The following is an 18,657-nucleotide window of genomic DNA, read 5'->3' on the forward strand; positions in this document are numbered from 1 at the left end:
CGTATTTTCGTGTTATTGAAGGATATGTAGGACATTGCGATTTAGCAGTCTGAATTATAGATTTAGTATTTTCAATTGTTTAACAACAAATACTTACCAATAAATGCTCTTTGTTTACATGTGGGCTAACGTTTGTTGAAAAGACCTCCTAGCTAACTACTTTAACTTGTGAGACTTTACTAACTTAATTGTCTGCTACACTCGGGCCTTTCTTGGAGCCTCGTTTAGCTTTGACATTTCCTACAACACGTGAAGGACACGCCAGTGTCTGGTCTACCTGTTTAATTAAAGAGGGAGAGGCCACGTCGCGCTGGTTTGCTGATCATTACGATGTTTAATAACGGTAGCACTGTTGACGTTCACACACTGCAAAGGACGAGTTTACCATCACATTGTTTGTCAAAACCACTTCGGAATGATATGCTTCCATTCGGAGGCCTGAAATGACCACAGACACACCGGAAGCCATTGTTGACGTTTATCTTGGCAAGATTATACGTTCTGTAAACAATCAGTGTTCCTAAAAAATAAAAGCGTTACTAGAGACAGAAAAGAACATTTTATGCTGTGAAGTCTTTATTTTGAATCCGCACACATCAAATCCGGATCAGACAGTTAATGCAGACCGTTGAAACACTCATTTTCTTTTTTAAGTTAACACATTAACTGGAAATTTAGAAAACAACCCTGGACACGCTTCACATGGGAATTAGTCATAAGAATAGCATATACAAAGGTCAATTTTCCTGTCCTTTTTGAGAGGTCTCGCCATATATTCTCTCTGCTTTTAAAAGAGACAGTCTGCAGACATATTGCACAAAAAGTTACACTGTAAAAGCAGAAAGATCAGATCACACAACAGTCCTCACGCACAGGCACTCTACTTAGATGCTGGATATCCGCAAATCATACACACATGCGGCAGAGAGAGAGCAGAGAAACATCTACAACACACAACCGAAGGCATCTCTTTATCTTAAATTGATCAGCAGTTACTGAAGAAAGACATTTCAACATATAAAGCGAACTGAAAAAAGTAAAGTCTGCCACAGAGTGTCTTAAAGTAAGAGAGGGATGTGTAATTCACTCAGGTTTACGTCTGTCCTCTTTCAAATGTGTCTCAGGAGAAGATTTCCCAGAATCAATGTCAGTGATCACAGATTTTGGGGGCACAGACGAGCCCCTGACCCGCTTAAGTGTCGTATGTGGATTACCAGAGTTTAAAAAAAAAGAAGAAAAAAAAAAGCATGGCTACATAAAGTAAAAGAATAGCTTACAAGCCCTGTCCTCCTGATGAGACGACATGGTCTCTAAAGAGGACCAGGGGCTGAAATAAGGCTGAGTCTATGAAGAAACATCTCTCTACATTTCACATCATCACACTCAAGAACACACTCACCCCAAAGCGGGAATGTTTTAAGATTTCACACTATGATACAAGTGAAAAAAAATTGATCAAAGACATCATGTCACTTGATCCAGTCTACAATTTCAAAATCATTGTAAAGGTTTGTGTTTTTCGATCAAACTCGAGGTTGAGGCCCACAGGAGCAATGTCAGTAAATAAACAGCGCCGCCTAGGGGGCGACGGACTGCAGGAAAAAAACAACGTTTGGGCGATGACAGAAACTGAACCGAAGAGGGCGACACATCGAATGAAATCCCAAAATGAGACCGTGAGATTGTCAAGAGTTGCCTCTAAGCAGAAGCACACCTGCGGTTAATACTCGTTTTATGAACTTTAAGAGATGAGATTCAATCCGAAGAACATTAAATGGTTTTGAAGACGCACTTTTCGAACGACACACCACCGATACATGACGTCACGCTATAATGTCCGCAGCTGGTATTGAAGCGCCACACGGATGTTTGAGAGGTTAAACATAATTCTAATGGTACTTCTTCCCTCACGACCAAACCCCCTCCCAGTCACTCCTTCAGCCCCCATCGGTCCCAATCCGGACAAGGGAGACACGCCTTCGCCCCCCCCTGGCGCCCTCAGACTGGGCGGCGTCTGTCCCGTCCTTTGTGTCGAGAGCTGGTGGCTGGTGCGTGATGGGAGTTTTAGGAAGAGCAGGAAAAAGAGAGAGAGAGAGACAGAGCGGCGTGTCCGCGAGGACGAGGCAGCGGCATCACATGACTTCACAGCACGAGTTCTGTTTCTTTGCCTGCAGTGGGAGTGAACATAAACACACCGTCAGACATCCGAGCGGTTTATTGCCATTAGACTTTCAGTGCAGTGTTAATGCAGCGAGCGGTCAGCACTTACAGTCTTGTAGAAGGCTTTGGACTGGTTTCCCAGGTGCTCAGACTTTGCCACGAGGTCGTCCAGCTTCTCTCCTCTCTCCAACAGACTTTCCATGGTGTTGTGCTGCACAAACAGAATAGGTGTTTAGGCAACGTGAAGAGTTTGACTTGTCGAGGGTTCCGGAGATGCTGCGGAACATCTCTCGCATGTGGAGCCACAATATTGGTAGAGAAAACCGATGTCACCGTCTTGGTTATAAAGCGTTGGGTCTTACCAAAATGATCTTTGTCTCGTCCAGCTCCGCCTGCACTTTGGTCATTGCATCTGCTTCTCTGGGATTCTGGGGAAAAAAAAAACAACTGGTAAACTGCATGATGATCATTTAGCAGCATGTTGTTGTACAAGATGCCAGAAACGCATTAAAGGATTTTTATCCTCATGCCTCCATCCGTGAGTTTACTCCAGAGCATATCTCAATATTATTTGGTAAACAGTGTGGAACCAGATCAGGAATTTTGCAGCTGTGAAGGCTCCCAAGGGAATCTGAGATTTTTCTTAGCACAAAACCAGAAAATAGTCAAACTTACAAGGGTTCCCTTTGACATGTTTTCTAACAAACGTGTAACAAACTGACCTGGTATTTAGAAAGGTGAATATCCAAGGCTTTGTAGTTTATAGTTTCAGGATTACCAGACGGCCATTCTATATTGTCCACTTGTCTGGAGAACTCCTCTAACACCTAAAAAAAAATAAGCCATAAGACAACAATCTGAATATGAAAGTTGACAGCAAAAGTGCAATATTTATTTCCACGTTTTTTGTACGCACTTTGTCTAGCAATGTGAAACAGACTCTCTGCGGGTATTCAGTATCTGCGATGACCACGGCGCTCAGGTTGTCGTTTCTCACATACACATGGCACAGGTACTCTGAGGGAAAGAGAAACCATGTACGGTGTGATCCAAACAGAAGTGGGATATAAAAACAAAAACAATTCTGGTCTTGTGGTAAGGGTCAACCCAGAGCAAGCTGCCACACTGTCAAGAAAAGCAGAAGTAAAAGTGATGGATTTTTAAATAGGTGTTAGGGAGAAAGCACAGGCACGATGCATGATGATTGCATATCAGTCATCGTATGGAGAAGTGATTTTTGTTTTGTTTAGTTTGTCTTCCTTGGTTGAATAGCTGTCAGTTATGATACACAGGAAACATGGTGATGATGGAAGATATGCAACAAAGCGTCCCTGGATCGAAGCAGGGACGTAGCTTGTCACATGCTGAGAATCGTAACCACCAGGATGCCTCTTGTATTGTGCTACAGAACTAGTGCTGAGCAACAGTGAGGCTCATTTTTACCTTGTTCTTTGACGGAGGCACGACTTCCTTGTGATGTCCGTTCCACAATCAAGGCACTGGTGAAGGTCATGAACTCCTGAACACTAAACAAAACAATAATGATACAGCAGTTAAGTATCCCAGTGTAGCCACGCTACATTGTCGAGCTTAAACATTATATTGTGGCTTGTGATCAATAATAGGATTTGCTGCAAAACAAACAACTGACGTAAGACAGGGCACCATGTTACTCATTGCATACTGCAATCTACACACAGAACATGAGAACAAAAAAGGTGCAAGACACGTTCAAAATGTTTTGATCGGTCAGATGCTGATTGTATGCAGTCAGACCCACCTGGAGCGCTGAAAGAAGCTGAAGGAGGAGAGGTCATAGGCCGATTTGAGGAGGTTGGCTTTGGTCGCTCCTTTATGGTGGATGCTGATGCTGTAGAGCTTCATGCTGCCGCCGTATGAGTTCCACTCGGTCAGTCGCAGCAGACACGGTCACGCAGCCCCGGTGATCTAATCTGGAAGATGACACAAGCAGAATCACATGAGCGCATTATCCATTATCCAGCGCAGCCAGCTAGCTGTCATCTCTGCTAACAGCAGCTAAACTCGAGTGAACGAAGTTACAGCTGACGTCAGCTTAGAAGTGAAAGTAGCCGACTTATTATTAAGTTAGCTACTAAGCTAGACAACTGTCGCGAACCAACCTTTTTTTCTCCATGTAAAGACAAATTGACAGGTAGTACACACTTACCACTCGGTAGCAAGCGCGTAAATGCAGTTTTTAAACTTGCATAGCTAGCGTTAGCTACATTTCAGAAATCAAGTCAAGTGCATTGCTAGCTAGCATATACTGTATATAAGAAGCTAGATACAGCTGCTATCTGGTCTCCGTGAGGCCTCCGCTAACTTACCAGACAATTCAGCAGTCAAAACAACCGAATAAACCTTCTCTTCCACGGAAACTAAAGCTCGTAGACATGTATAAAATACGCCCAGCGGCCTAATCACATTGTAGTTGTGGCAGAACTAAGTAGTTTTCAAAATGCAGGTAGATGACCACTCACCACGTCACGATCCTCATATGGTCCAACGGGATATCTGCTCCGGTGGAAACAAACACGCCGGTAGGTTAATAGTTCCGATGGGTTACGAGTTAAAGTTGGTCAAAGTATTTGATGATTTACAAGTCAGTGAAGGATTTTGTACTTTTAAATAATATTCAGCCTGAGACAGATAATATAACTTTTTTTGACAGTAAAAGAAAAAGAAAACCTTTGAACTGTTGGCTGCTGCTTGCTATGACACGCAGACTTCATTATGTATTTCCCTTTCATGTTGGTGGACTTTGTGCTGTATGGTAAAAGTCTAGTTCTATATTTGTAAAATTAAATAACTGTCTTTCTCAGGGTTAATAACCTATCATTATTTTCTTCTGAAAACCAGTTGGTGTGAAGCCAAACAACAAAATCCGTACAATACAATTCGTATATTGGAAATAGTGGACCTATAAATTGATGATAATAATTTGCATCCGATCATTATTTCGTCACCCCTAAATAAATTTCTCAAACATGTAGTTCAAGAAGTTTGACTTTGTATATAATTTGAGATCTTAAACGATAAGGAAAAATAATAATAACTAGAAAATGCATTTCCTGCTGAAAATGCGTTGGAATGCTGAAAGCTGAAATGAATCTCAAAAACATTGCTGAAAATAGATATCCAATTTAAAAAAAATTGCAAAAAGCTGAATAATTCAAAAAGTTGAAAGATTACAAATATGAAGTTATGTCACCCCTCTCCTGAAAGAGCTGAACATTTTGATATTCGAACGGTTTCTGTAGCTTAAAAGAATTCCAGCAGTAGTGATATTTGTTGTAGTAGTAGTAGAAGTATTATTCGCAGTATAAGTATGAGTAGCATTTGAATAAGTACTAGTTGTAGCAGTAGTGATATTTGTAGTAGCAGTAGTAGTAGAAGTTGTCGTCGAAGTATTTGTAATTAGAAGAAATAGTAGAAGTAGTAGTATCAGCAGTCGTACTAATAGCTGTAGTAGTATTAGTACTGGTTATTAGTACTGGTAGTAGCAGGAATAGCAGTATTAGCAGTTGTGGTATCAGTAATAGTAGTGGTAGTGGTAGTAATAGCAGTAGTGGTAGTAATAATATTCATGGTAGCAGTAATAGCAGTAGCAGTAGTAGTAATAGTAGCAACAGCAAAAGTTGTAGTAGTAGTGGTAATACTAGAAATATTAGCAGCAGTAGTAGTTGTCGCAGTATTAGTAAGAGCATTCATTATTTCAACAAAAAAGCCTAATGTTGAGCGAAACGTTTAAATACAGTTAATCCATGAGGCTTTTATTTTGAAAGGGTGGGACTGGGTGGGGGAGGGAGGGGGAGAGGAGACATAATCATCATGTTTGACACATAAACAGAAGTTATTAAATGACAGGCTTCATCACAAGCAGTTCAGTTAGAATTCACTCTCTGGGGCTTTTATTTTGAAATGGGGTGTGGGGTGTGGGGGAGAAGGGGAGAGGAGACAGAATCATAATGTTAGATAAACACAAACCGGTTATTAAATGACAGGCTCATCACAAGCATTTCAGTTAGGATTCATTCTGTGGGGCTTTTATTTAAAAATGGCGTGTGTGTGTGTGTGTGGGGGGGGGGGGGGTAGAGGAGGGGGGAAAGACCTCTAAAGATCCCTAAGACCTGAATGACTGTATGAGAGACACAGAGAGAGAGAGGGAGAGGAGTGTATGTGCGCGTGAGTCTGTGTGTTTATCAACATCACTAATTGGCTCAATCGCAAACACCTGTGTGCCTGAAGCAATTTCATGGAGATAAAACAGGGAAACACCTCTCAAACAAATCATCAAAACTCCCATAACCGTAGCTCCTATTGTTCCGATATTAATAATTGAGGGGAAGAATGAGTTGAAGAACAGATCCTGTAAAAATTGTGTCTGTAGTGTAAAAAATGTGGCTTAACTGGCGATCTAGAAATGGGGTACCGTGTTCTGTGGAAGATGTTTTTGAAGCAAAATTTAACATTGGTCTCTATGGAGCAGAAAGTTGGTTTTCCTCTCAATTAACGGCTTCTGTGTCAAATGTGGAAATCTGTGGGATTCCACAGTAATTTTTCTACGACAAGGACAATATTAGCTACTTCTACATCCAGAAATTATGCATGAAGAGTGAAGATTGTGGACACAGTGGCAAAATACAAATGTTTTTTTCACAAGAATCTCAAGCTGCTCTTCACTCTAGCGGTGACATCACTCACTCTAAGCTGCGCAATACACACCCATTATAAAGTCAGAAAAGGGCTGAAAAATCATAAAAGTTAAATTGCTGCAGTTCAAAAAGTTTAAAAGATAGCAAAAAGCTGAATCTTGTTGGCAATAGTTGAGGGTTTTCTCAACATTTGAAAGTTGAAATGGTGTCTGTCGCTGAAAGTATGAGGAAGTTGAAGGATTTGAAAGTTGAAGAAGTTTTTGAAGTTTTTGAAGGATTTGAAAATCTTCTCCATAGAAACCCATTAAAAAAAAAGTTGCAAAAAGCTTAATAATTCAAAAAGTTTAAAGGTTAGAAATAGAAAAAGCATAGCAGACATGAGCTGAAGGAGCTGAACATTTTGATAGTTGAACGGTTTCTGTAGCTTAAAAAATGAAGAAGAAGAAGCGTTGCGACGAAACGGGGGACGGAAGAAATAGTGGAATAAAGAAACAGGATAACAATAGTTGGAATGCTTAACAGCATTCCAACAATAACAATGGTCTAAACTTTTAAACATCTTGGTGGCCTTGTGAGTCTGCCTTTTTTTCCATAAAAAATATGGCACCTTCAATTTATGTTTTCTCTGGTAACCTTGCTCCATTTAACAATTCGCCCCTGGCTACTTAACTGAGTGGTAAGTGTTTTCCATGGCAGAAAGTGTGCCTGTAATTCATTTCCAAGGCAACATATTGAAACTGTTTGGGCATGGAAACCGCTAAGCGTTGAGGTGCGACCTGTTGACAGGACAGCTGCAGACCTGGGGGGGAGGAGAAGATTTTTCTTTCCTGGAACTAGTTTTGGTTGCGTTAAGATATCCAGGTAACACGGTCTGTAAAAAGGCCAGCCAAAGGGAGGTTTGCTTAATATTTTTCTGCTGTAAAATGTAATGTGCATCCTTGGAATGAGGGTTTGGAAGGCAGTGTTTTAATATTTTCTTTTGTTTCACCGGCTGATGGCGCATCCTATGCGTCAATGTGGATGTTAACTGGACCTGTTAACTGCAATAATGAAGACAAAGCCATAGTTTTGTTTTCCTTATATCTAAAATGAAAGTGAATGCATAGATTTTTGTAGGGATGAAGACAAATCCTTGTTTTTTTCTCCAGAAAATCTATTTTTAAAGCAATTCTGCCCTCCTTTCAAAAAGAGAGCATTTCACTGTTCACCAGAAAAAGGCCTTGTCAATACTGCAGTTATGTAAATGTGCTCGAGACTTGCTACTTAACATTATGTAGATCAGACGTGTTGGGAATATAATAACGTTTCCCATAAAAGGACAACATTTTCTTGTCGGACACGGAGTTAAATACAGCATAACTGCAGAAACTTGGGAATCTCCATAAGCCCTGAGGAACGAGAGGATCGCCACAGCAGAGCACTAATGGTCGGCAGGACTCTCAGGACTTAATCCTCGTCGTCATACGATGGATAAGGTAAAGAAAAAAGTTAGTTTGTCTCTCTGTCTGTCTTTCTGAATATCTGTCTGTCGGACTATCTGTCTGTCTGTTTATCCATCTATTTTTCATTTATCATCTCTCTCTCTCTCTTTGTCTATAAGCAGTTAATTCGAAAAATACACATATAAGTAATTAGGTTGGTATTAGCCAACAATTTAAACTAATGTTTACCCATAAAATATTTGCAAAATTAACAACTAGAGATATTTGTCAATGAATCCAGGCGAGCGTTGTGACGTTACATGGCAGCTTCTGTTTAAATATTTCACTCACCAACTGCCATAAAGCGTCAATGAAATAACCAGGAGATATGTGATTTGATCACATATGTAAAAAAAAGAAAGAAATCTCAAAAATGCTTTTTTCCAAACTTAAAGCGACTGAAGATGTAATTTAAGGAAAATGATTGCATGCTAGACTAGAGGGTATACATTATGAGCAGTTCTGGATTATTATTCTCACATAAATGTGTGTGTCTTTAGGTGAGTGTGACAGACTTAGATTTCCTACTAGTAGGGGACCGTGTCACCTCACAGCCAGAGGTCAGAGCTAAAAAAAAAAACGCTGACAGTCAGCTAAACTACTGTTCCTGATAAGCACAGAAGGCCTTCACCAAATTGTTTGTTTTGGAGGTCATTCATCCCTCGCTGTTGCTAGTTTTAGACATGTTACTAATTTTAACAAACATATAATGCGTAACCCTCTCAGGCTTCATTGAGCAAACCCGATGACATTGGATGCAGCTCTTCTACATGAAAAGATTGATGCGTTCAGATCACGGGGTTCATGTTCAGATGTGTTTGACTTGTCGTGTTGGTGGCTCGGTCGGTCGGCTGAGCTCTGGGTCAAAGGTCACGAGAATAATTTACAAAATCAAATCACAACTCTTTGTTGCTATACGTTAAAACGCCATCTGAGATAGACTGTGTACCCTAACAGTACATTCAGTCCTTCACACTGAGAAATAACATTTTGATTCTGTACGTTGTTTTTTGTTGTTGTTCGTATTACCTTAAAACAGGAAAAATCTCTCTGGCTGAGATAGCAGTAATTAAACTGAATTACAGACAAGCACAATGAGGCAGGGGACTCAAAGCTTATATGGTTCAAAATATTTAGCAGCAGCTTTAATTATTATTATTTGTAAAACTCTTCAAATTGTCACCATGATCACATCAATCTACAGTTCAGAATGGGATATATTGCCATTAAGTAGGTCACGCATTAACATGTCATCTAAGCTGCTAAGATTTGTTTTATCGACAAAGGTTAGACATAGATTCTTTTTTTTTCCGGTGGGGGGGGGGGGGGGGGGGCTTTGACCCTTGATGGCCAGATGGGGTGAGGGTGCTTGGGAAGGAGGGCCGGCCCCCCTTCACCTGAGCATAAAAGCAGCCGAGGCTCCCATTCAGCGCTACTCACGCCTCACTGACTCTGCACACACACACTCACCACACGCCTAGAAACACCAGACACACACACACACACACTTGCAGAGGCTCATTTAGCTAAACCTGCGACCATGCTGTGTGTCAGCTCTGTCCAGATGGTGAAGATGCCCTGCAGCCACGGCCCCGCGGCCGATAAGATCCTCATGGTAAGACTGGCGTCTCTGTCCAGTGGGACTTCGTGGTGGGTTTAAGTTTGTTTAGCGTTGCTGCGTTACGTACGACACGTTGTTTCAGAAGAAACTCTGAGTGAGGAGCGAGATTGTGTTCGATGATCAGATTTGTCCTGAAAATATGCTTGTATGTGGGAAGTGCGAAGCATAGCCTTCATTTGATAGTTTTGTATCGTAAAGCAGGGATTTTTAGCATGTCATTTGTCTCTTCTCTAATTCCCTTTTGTTGCTGTAACTGATTTCCCTTCCTGTTTTCAAAACTGAAACCTCATTTATCTTCTTAAAATAAGTGAAGAATCGTTTTCACGCGTGCGATTTGTAAGCGTGGGTCCAGTGCATTTATTTGGTCCCCCCGTGCAGCTCCCTGACCCGCTTCCACCCCCCTCTCCTCGTCTCTCGCTGTAGGCGGAGCAGATCCTGTCAGAGTTCAGGCTGAAGAAGGAAGAGCTCAAAGAAGTCATGACGAGGATGCAGCGCGAGATGGACAGAGGGCTGCGTCTGGAGACGCACGAAGAGGCCAGCGTGAAAATGCTCCCGACTTACGTCTGCTCCACCCCCGAGGGATCAGGTAGATACCCCATTATAAGATGATCCTTTTTGATTTTTTGATAAAGTCACCCAGATACAATGCTCCTAATGATTATCACCTGCGCAGGTAAAGCCAGTACGTGCACGTTCAGATGTAGTGTGTGTTTTGACAGAGGTGGGGGATTTCCTGGCTCTGGACCTGGGGGGGACCAACTTCCGCGTGATGCTTGTGAAGGTGGTTGAGGACGAGGAGAGGAGCTGGAAGGTGGAGACCAAGAACCAGATGTACTCCATTCCCGAGGATGCCATGACGGGCACTGCCCAAATGGTCAGACTCTAAACCAAAACTCTAAGAGACCTTGAGGGTCTGGTTCTCTCTCAGAAAGAAATGAGCTCCTATTATAGTTCAGTATCCCACATCTGATATCCTTTGTATCTCTCGCTCTCGCTCTCCCTCTCTCTCTCTGCAGCTTTTTGACTACATAGCAGAGTGCATGTCCGACTTTTTGGACAAGCATCACATCAAGCACAGGAAGCTCCCTCTGGGTTTCACCTTCTCCTTTCCTGTTCGACACGAGGACATCGACAAGGTAGGACATCCTACTGTGCATCGGACATGCCTTTAAACAAAACTGAGATCGGTCAAGGCATTTAAGGTTTGTCTTGTTTTTGTTCCTCCTCTTGCCGCAGGGCATCCTGCTGAACTGGACCAAAGGCTTCAAGGCCTCTGGGGCAGAGGGCAACAACATCGTGGGTTTGCTCAGAGACGCCATCAAGAGACGAGGGGTGAGTTAGCCGAACGTTACGATTCTTTGTTGAGAAAACGCCACAAGGCTGATTTGTAACACGGCTGGGCTGCCAATTCGCTGTTGTCGTTTTTTAGGACTTTGAGATGGACGTGGTTGCCATGGTGAACGACACAGTGGCCACCATGATTTCCTGCTACTACGAGGACCGCAGCTGTGAAGTGGGAATGATTGTCGGTGAGCGGTTCAAAACACTTTTCAAACACGAGCGCACGTACTGATGTGCGACACGCTCCTTTGCAGACGACATAATGTGCTTTCTTTTGGGTTAACAGGCACTGGTTGTAATGCATGTTACATGGAGGAGATGAGGACCGTGGAGCTGGTGGAAGGGGAGGAGGGCCGCATGTGCGTGAACACAGAGTGGGGGGCGTTCGGCAACAACGGGGAGCTGGAGGAGTTCCGGCTGGAGTACGACAGAGTGGTGGACGAGACCTCGATTAACCCCGGGCAGCAGCTGTGAGTTCATTCAGTCCAAAACACGCAGTTTGAAGCCACACATAGGGCAGCTCCATCAACCTCCACGTGTCCTCCAAATCTAATGCGGCACGTACGCACTCGAGTGTTCGATGCTCGGAAAGAGACTGTTATTTAAAGCGTGCCGCACACACCCTCCCTCATCCTCTTATTGTTCCAACAAATTAATCACCCTTTCGTGGCAATACTGACCTGACTTCCACCCAAGGCCTCTGGGTAGTTGCTAAGCTCCCGGCTGTTTTTCCAGCGGGTGTTTGTAAATGGCCAGAGCCCTCATACATCAGTGGTCAGTCAGTGCATGCGTCGGGGGGGGGTGTCAGATTAATGACTCCTCTCCGCTGCTTGCCACAGTGCCTGCCGGCCTAATGGCTGTTTACCTTTTTTGCACCGGCGGTCCCTTTTACGCAGACGACTGCCGTGCCCGGCCTCAATGCCCCTCTCAGGCGCTGATGTCACCATCCTCGCCCGCTCCCCTTCTTTTTCGAGAGGCAGCTGTTTGCCCAGTGTGTTTCGTGACGTGCACGTTGCTCTCTCGATATCCTCCTCTCGAGTCCTTCCCATCAATGTTTGTTTTAAAATTACTCCTCGCCTCCTGCAGGTACGAGAAGCTGATCAGCGGGAAGTATATGGGCGAGCTGGTCAGGCTCGTTCTGTTAAAGCTGGTGAACGAGGACCTGCTGTTTAACAGCGAGGCCTCCGAGCTGCTGAAGACACGTGGCAGCTTTGAGACGCGCTACGTCTCACAGATGGAGAGGTGAGGAAAGTTAGCATACATACATGTGTGTGTATCATCATATGTCATGTAAATGTATATGTATGCATATGTATATATATATATATATATATATATATATATATATATATATATGTATGCATATATATACATATACATATATATATATATATACATATATATATATATATATATATGTATATATATGTATGCATATGTATATATATATATATATATATATATATATATATACATATATATATATATATATATACATATACTGTATATATATATGTGTAAGAAATCAGACAAAAGATGGCTGATGGTGAAAATGATTAAGACGGTATTTTTCTTGTAGACAATCATGGCATTTGCATCAGCATAACATTTTCATACATGAATATAACAAAACAAATAACGTCTTATGTAATCTGATGAGATAAGGCTGATAGCAGTGTTGAGGGGGAAGTCATTTGTAGAAGCTTGACTTAACATTTGAACAGTACAAAAGGATATTATAAAGCGTGGTATTTCTATAATACATATAATATTCATGCATCGTGAACATAGTGGAACTAGAAATGATTGCTCTCTCGCTCTTTTTTTGTTGATCAGTGACACTGGAGACAGAAAACAGATCTACAACGTCCTGTCCTCGCTGGGTGTTCTGCCCTCGGAGTTGGACTGCGACATCGTGCGTCTGGTCTGCGAGAGCGTGTCCACGCGCTCCGCTCACATGTGCGGCGCCGGGCTCGCCGCCGTCATCAACCTGATGCGGGAGCGACGCAGTCAGGAGGCCCTGAAGATCACAGTGGGGATCGACGGATCCGTCTACAAGCTGCACCCATGGTGAGTAGACTTTTGAACACCTTCGTCTTCTGAAGAACAAGCAAATTAAATATTGGGATGATGTGATTAGATTTACCCAAAATGCACTGCTTCCAAATGTGACTGTAAATAACTGCTTTTTGGCCTCGTATTAAGCTCGTGAGGCTTGTTTAAACGCGTTGTTTTCCCTCCATCTCAGTTTCCGTGACAGGTTCCATAAAATCGTCAGGGACCTCACGCCTCACTGCGACATCACCTTCATCCAGTCGGAGGAGGGGAGCGGCCGCGGTGCCGCCCTCATCTCAGCGGTGGCCTGCAAGATGGCCACCAGCATGCTGACACAGTAAGAAAAGAAGAAAAAGGGAGCCGTGTGCGCCGGGACAGCAGTTGAAGCAAGCCCGAGAACTCTGACCTGAGAACACTGACGACATGTCACCCACAGCCGGCGGCTCTGGCCTCTTTTGGGCTCTGAAGGGACGTCAGCAGACCGGATATTCACAGCTGGAAGATGTACAGACAAGAAAGCAACTGTATTTTGGTAGCATTAGACCAACGTGTCACAATTTCAGTGTTTTTTTTAACTCTTTGTGTCACTGCCTGTTGCTGCCTGGGACTAAATCAGATTCATTGCTTTGTTGTGTAGTGATTTCAACACTGAATTATTCCCTTGCTATTGTATATTTGAATGTTATGTTTACCACTCTGTGTGTTAGGTTTTATGTGTATGATGACATGATGAAATGTGCCTTGGATGTGAATAGGCTTTACTTTAAATATAATTGCATAATTAAACTAAACTATCATAATAAACTAATGTTATTGGGGTTTTTTAAACTTCTAAATATGGCTGAGATTTAATGCCACAGCTGAATGAAATGTTTTCTCTTAAAGTTGTGACTTATTGCCACGTCTATAATGGAACAGGAAGATGCTGTAAATCAAGACACATTTTAAGACAACACTTGAAGTGTTATCACTATTTCAAGACACCAGTGGCGATATTCTCATTTAAACAGGTTTTTTTTAATATCAGGGAGGTATGAAATAAGAATAGACCAGTCCGCACACTGCCCTCTGACCCTGGGAGACATATAATTTGCTGGAATAACAGATAATCATATTTATAGGGAAATGTAGCATTGCACAATGTTGTTACTGAATCCTAATAATGATGCGCATAAAATATACATTCATTGATGGACTCTAAAAAGGGGGGGGGGGGCAAGGGGGAGTTGTCCGATGCACCTGGTTCCCCCGTATTTGAATGAAACGCAGTACAAGTGCCCTCTTGGATGCACGGTGCACCTATGGTAGATAAAACATGAAAAAGTGCCCTCTGAGGTGCAATTCCGGGGGAGAAAACACAAAGCGTCCTTCAGGGTTCCTTTCCAGTGGAGAAAACATGATGAAATGCGTTCTTGGATGCTCCTACTGCAGATAAAACATAAAGTGCCCTCTGGGGTTCTTTTCCAGTGAAAACAACATAATGGAGTGCCCTCTACTCTACGGTAGTCTTCCGGTGGAGAAAACAAAATGCAGTGCACCAATGGGTGCCCTTAAATGGAGAAAACATGATACAGTGCCGTATAGAATGCCCTACATGCTATACAACCTTCTGATGGTGCCTTTTTTTTAAATTACCACTGCCCCTCAGACAGCCTGAGTCCACCACTGCTTCCATTCAATTTACACATACAGCAGGATTTGAGCTCTGAGGAGTAAACATCATTCAGTTGAGTGACGTGTGATGTCAGAGGTCACCTTGCCCCGTCTCCTCTCTGCTCTTCATATCTCTATTTTCCAGTCCAGAGGAATCTTGGCTGCTTCATGTCTTATCAGGCACCTTCAGTGACACACAGAGAGCAGCCGTGGCCATGTAAGGGACTGTTCTGCCCACCACAGGCTATTATAGGAGGGTAGAAGATAAGATGGGCAGTACATAAAACCCACTCCGGCATCACACCTCGGCTGGGAGTCCACATACGATCATTCAGACATGGTAAGCACTCATACTTTCAGTCGGTGACGATTTTAAAAGTCGGAATCATTGTAATGGTGTATTCAAGAACACATTTGTTATTGTCTCTTGATTGCAGTTGTTTTGTATAAATCCGCAGACCAGAAAAAACATCAGCGTGTAAACTTAACGTGTTTGTGTTCCTCTACTCAGGCAAGTAAGAAGGCCTCCAATAAGAGACAGAGGGGAGGACAGAAGTCTTGCTCCAATGTCTTCTCCATGTTTGAGCAGTCCCAGATACAGGAGTTCAAGGAGGTACAGTGCTGCATCGTGTGTCGCCTTCACAGCTCCCTTTGAAACTTCTCTTGGGGGAAATTTGTGTGGGAACCTGTGATTTTTACAAATCAGTGCAAGGGAAGGAAAAAGGGGAAATGGAAATATTCAAGGAATTGAACTCCTTGAGTTAACTTGGAGCGGCCTTATAGACAAAATGCATCGATGAAAAGTACACGCCTATTACAGTTTGATTTCATGCAAGAGAAATTAAAAATGTATACGAGTTTTTAGTTAAAAGCGTGATTCTCCAAAGCAGTCATTCAGTTTTTCCTAGAATACATTTTTAAAATAAATGTTTCAGTTTTAAAAGTAAGGCATCAGTGTTCCTCCTGCCACAATTAGCAATGGTTATTCTCATCAAGCAGCTATGTGTACAAGAAGCCCTATAAAGAATCGATGCAACAATTCACTTTTATTATCAAGAGGAGTAAATAATCCAGTACTTCTCTTGGAAATGCACTCATTAAAATGATGATGAACCGATTGTAAAGAGGACATTTTACAGTTATAATTCACTAATAATAATTTGTGCATCTAAATTCCCCTGTTTTGACCCTTGTCACTGAGAAGAAAGAAATGCACTTACGTTCGGTGAAGGTAGAAAGGATAATTGTGAACTCTGCAGGGTCAAATAGCTCCTTTTCAGTATTTCTGTCATTTTCATGAATGACCATCAGCCTACCTGCACTTCAAAAGAAAAAACGTACATATTTGATTTGAATTCTTCACCATTGTTATTTTTGTGCTTCATCCCACAGGCGTTTGGATGCATTGACCAAGACAGAGATGGTGTTATCAAAAAACAGGACCTGAAGGAGACCTATGGACAGCTGGGTATTTTCTTAATCTTTATCTCTTCATCTTCATATATATATATATTCATATATATATATATATATATATATATATAAAATATAAATTGGTTTGTGTACCAGGGAAGCTTAATGTCAATGACGAGGAGCTGGACGAGATGCTGAATGAGGGGAAGGGTCCCATTAACTTCACCGTGTTCCTCTCTCTCTTTGGGGAGAAACTCAACGGTGAGGGCTTTTCACTGACAATCAAACAAATCTTTGATTTAAAAAATATATATATATAGTTAGAAGATTCTTTACGATGCTTGTGTTTCCCCCCCAGGCACTGATCCTGAAGACACCATACTTGCTGCCTTCAAACTGTTTGACCCCAATGGGACGGGCTTCGTTAACAAGGACGAGTAAGATACATTTGAATTATTATTTTCCATGTTATTTATATTTTCCATACTAGCTGTAACATGTTTTTATTCATCCAGGTTTAAGCGGTTACTGATGAACCAGGCTGATAAATTCACAGCAGAGGAGGTTTGTGTTTTCCATATTTTATTCTGACAGACTCCAAAACTATTCTGTGGGATGATCCCTTTCACCAGGCAAATTGTCACTTCATAAACCTGCAGGTGGATCAGGCCTTCGCTCTCGCTCCCATCGACCCGACTGGCAACATTGACTACAAGTCCCTCTGCTACATCATCACGCACGGAGATGAGAAGGAAGAATCCTAACAAGGGCCGTGGTCGGGTCATACAGGTCGTCTAAACCTGCAGACGGCTGCTTCTAAACGGGCTGGTTATCATTCGGAAGCCTCGATGACTGATGGAGTAATGTTGGAATGTCCGATTCATTCAAACGTTATAAATGCTGCAGTTCTGTTGCTGTTAGAAATGGTTTCATTTGTTTGTTGGCTATTTTGAGAATAAAGTGTTCCTCAAAAGCTTCTTTGTTAATTACAAATAATAAACACTGTACATGTAAAAAGATTAAAAATGCATCGCTACTGCTGTGATCCAAGGGGAAAGAAATCTAAGTCATACTTTTGATTATGTAAAAGATGAATGAATAAAGAAAGAAATAATAGTCAGGAAATATGTAACTTGAGTCAGAATCATATTCACACACTATACAAAATTACATTAAAAGTAAAGAAAACTATTTAAAGACAGGAGAGAATTAGAATTGGATAAACTCCAGACTGAATGCTCACTAGCAGAGAAGGCCGCTTTCTTGGTTGGTAAAAGGTTTTTTTATACAAGATTTTGTATAGGACTGTTTAAATACAGTATTTCACTGTAAAGTAAAGTAAAGAAGATGCCATGCTGTCCATCACATTCAAAGAGGCTTCACTGCTGTTCCATTCTTTGGCCACACTGTTGCCACGGATACAACAACAAACACCACAGCACACATTTACCTGCTCGCACAGCGATCAGACTGTCAACAACAAGAGGACTAGGAGTGTGTGAAATATATGCGAGGCAAGCCCCACTTTCAGAACATTTGCAGCAGCAGCAGCAGAGTTGCATCCAAATGATTGAGACTTCACTTTGGATTTTTTCAATCTGTAGTTCTTCCGTCAGAGATGCCGATTGCATCTGGAGCTGCAGGCAGGGTGGATGTGGGAGGAGAGCCTGACCCAGACAGACTGAGGACGAAGACCAAACCTGCCAACAGGAACTGTGACTCTTATCTGCAACGGTGGGTAGAATACAGTGCGACAGGTGTTGCGTTGCCTTTCATGTAATGAACGGGTAAGGAACGTTAATGCTGTTGCTGTGACAGTGCACAGAACATAGTGCATAGGCATGTCAATACAAGACATGCAGCATCTTTTTAAAGGAACAGTGTGTAGGATATAGGGGGAGTTATTGGCAAAAATGTAATATATTCATAACTATATTGTAATCAGTGTGTAATCACCTAAAACTGAGAATTTTTATGTTTTCATGAGATTAGAATGATGCATTCGTATCTGGATATAGATCTGTTTTGAGCTGCTGTAGAAACATGGCAGCCTCCGTAAAGAGGACCCGCTCCCTATGTAGGGCTCATTCTCAGCTAACAACACAACAATGTCCTAGTGTCAGCTGATTATACACTGGTGAAAACATAGTTATGCATATTGTATTCAATTTCTGCCAATAAATCCTGCACACTTCCTTTAAACCAAAGCTACGCATAACCAATTAGCTAGCTATATCCAAAAACACATAAACAAGAC

The 18,657-nt window shown here is 42.1% G+C and overlaps 3 protein-coding genes across 4 annotated transcripts; 2 read left to right on the top strand and 1 right to left on the bottom strand.

Moving 5' to 3' along the window:
- Positions 1-560: 560 nt before the first annotated feature.
- On the bottom strand, positions 561-4,689 carry ykt6 (YKT6 v-SNARE homolog). 2 transcript variants are annotated; one of them, XM_079270964.1, is made up of 8 exons: positions 4,662-4,689; positions 3,941-4,112; positions 3,604-3,686; positions 3,077-3,177; positions 2,883-2,987; positions 2,523-2,588; positions 2,270-2,371; positions 561-2,168 (listed from the first exon to the last, which is right to left on the bottom strand). In XM_079270964.1, the coding sequence occupies exons 2-8, from the start codon at positions 4,042-4,044 to the stop codon at positions 2,133-2,135; spliced, it is 597 nt and encodes a 198-aa protein (XP_079127090.1). In that variant the 5' UTR covers positions 4,045-4,112; positions 4,662-4,689; the 3' UTR covers positions 561-2,132. The 2 variants fall into 2 exon arrangements, with proteins under 2 accessions (XP_079127090.1, XP_079127089.1); XM_079270963.1 differs by lacking the exon at positions 4,662-4,689 and adding an exon at positions 4,509-4,640.
- Positions 4,690-9,857: 5,168 nt separating this feature from the next.
- Positions 9,858-13,675, top strand: gck (glucokinase (hexokinase 4); the record flags this gene model as incomplete). The annotated part of the gene is made up of 10 exons (XM_079270292.1): positions 9,858-9,932; positions 10,362-10,524; positions 10,658-10,812; positions 10,955-11,074; positions 11,175-11,270; positions 11,368-11,467; positions 11,566-11,749; positions 12,366-12,521; positions 13,116-13,349; positions 13,528-13,675. 10 exons carry the CDS (start codon positions 9,858-9,860, stop codon positions 13,673-13,675), a joined length of 1,431 nt encoding a protein of 476 aa, XP_079126418.1.
- Positions 13,676-15,486: 1,811 nt separating this feature from the next.
- Positions 15,487-17,164, top strand: myl7 (myosin, light chain 7, regulatory; the record flags this gene model as incomplete). The annotated part of the gene is made up of 6 exons (XM_079269480.1): positions 15,487-15,600; positions 16,380-16,455; positions 16,557-16,661; positions 16,759-16,837; positions 16,916-16,964; positions 17,060-17,164. Exons 1-6 carry the CDS (start codon positions 15,565-15,567, stop codon positions 17,162-17,164), a joined length of 450 nt encoding a protein of 149 aa, XP_079125606.1. The 5' UTR covers positions 15,487-15,564.
- Between the last annotated feature and the right edge of the window lie 1,493 nt (positions 17,165-18,657).

The sequence above is a fragment of the Melanostigma gelatinosum genome (genome assembly GCF_949748355.1).
Source record: "Melanostigma gelatinosum genome assembly, chromosome: 6".
Lineage (NCBI taxonomy): Eukaryota > Metazoa > Chordata > Actinopteri > Perciformes > Zoarcidae > Melanostigma > Melanostigma gelatinosum.

Bases quoted from the DNA above. Each gene is read 5' to 3' on its own strand.
- ykt6 (XM_079270964.1), bottom strand. From the start codon at position 4,044: ATGAAGCTCTACAGCATCAGCATCCACCATAAAGGAGCGACCAAAGCC. The intron at 2,372-2,522 runs GTAAGACCCAAC...CTGTTTGTGCAG, and splicing joins ACGAGACAAAGATCATTTTG to CACAACACCATGGAAAGTCT. The intron at 2,169-2,269 runs GTAAGTGCTGAC...CTCCCACTGCAG, and splicing joins CCAAAGCCTTCTACAAGACT to GCAAAGAAACAGAACTCGTG.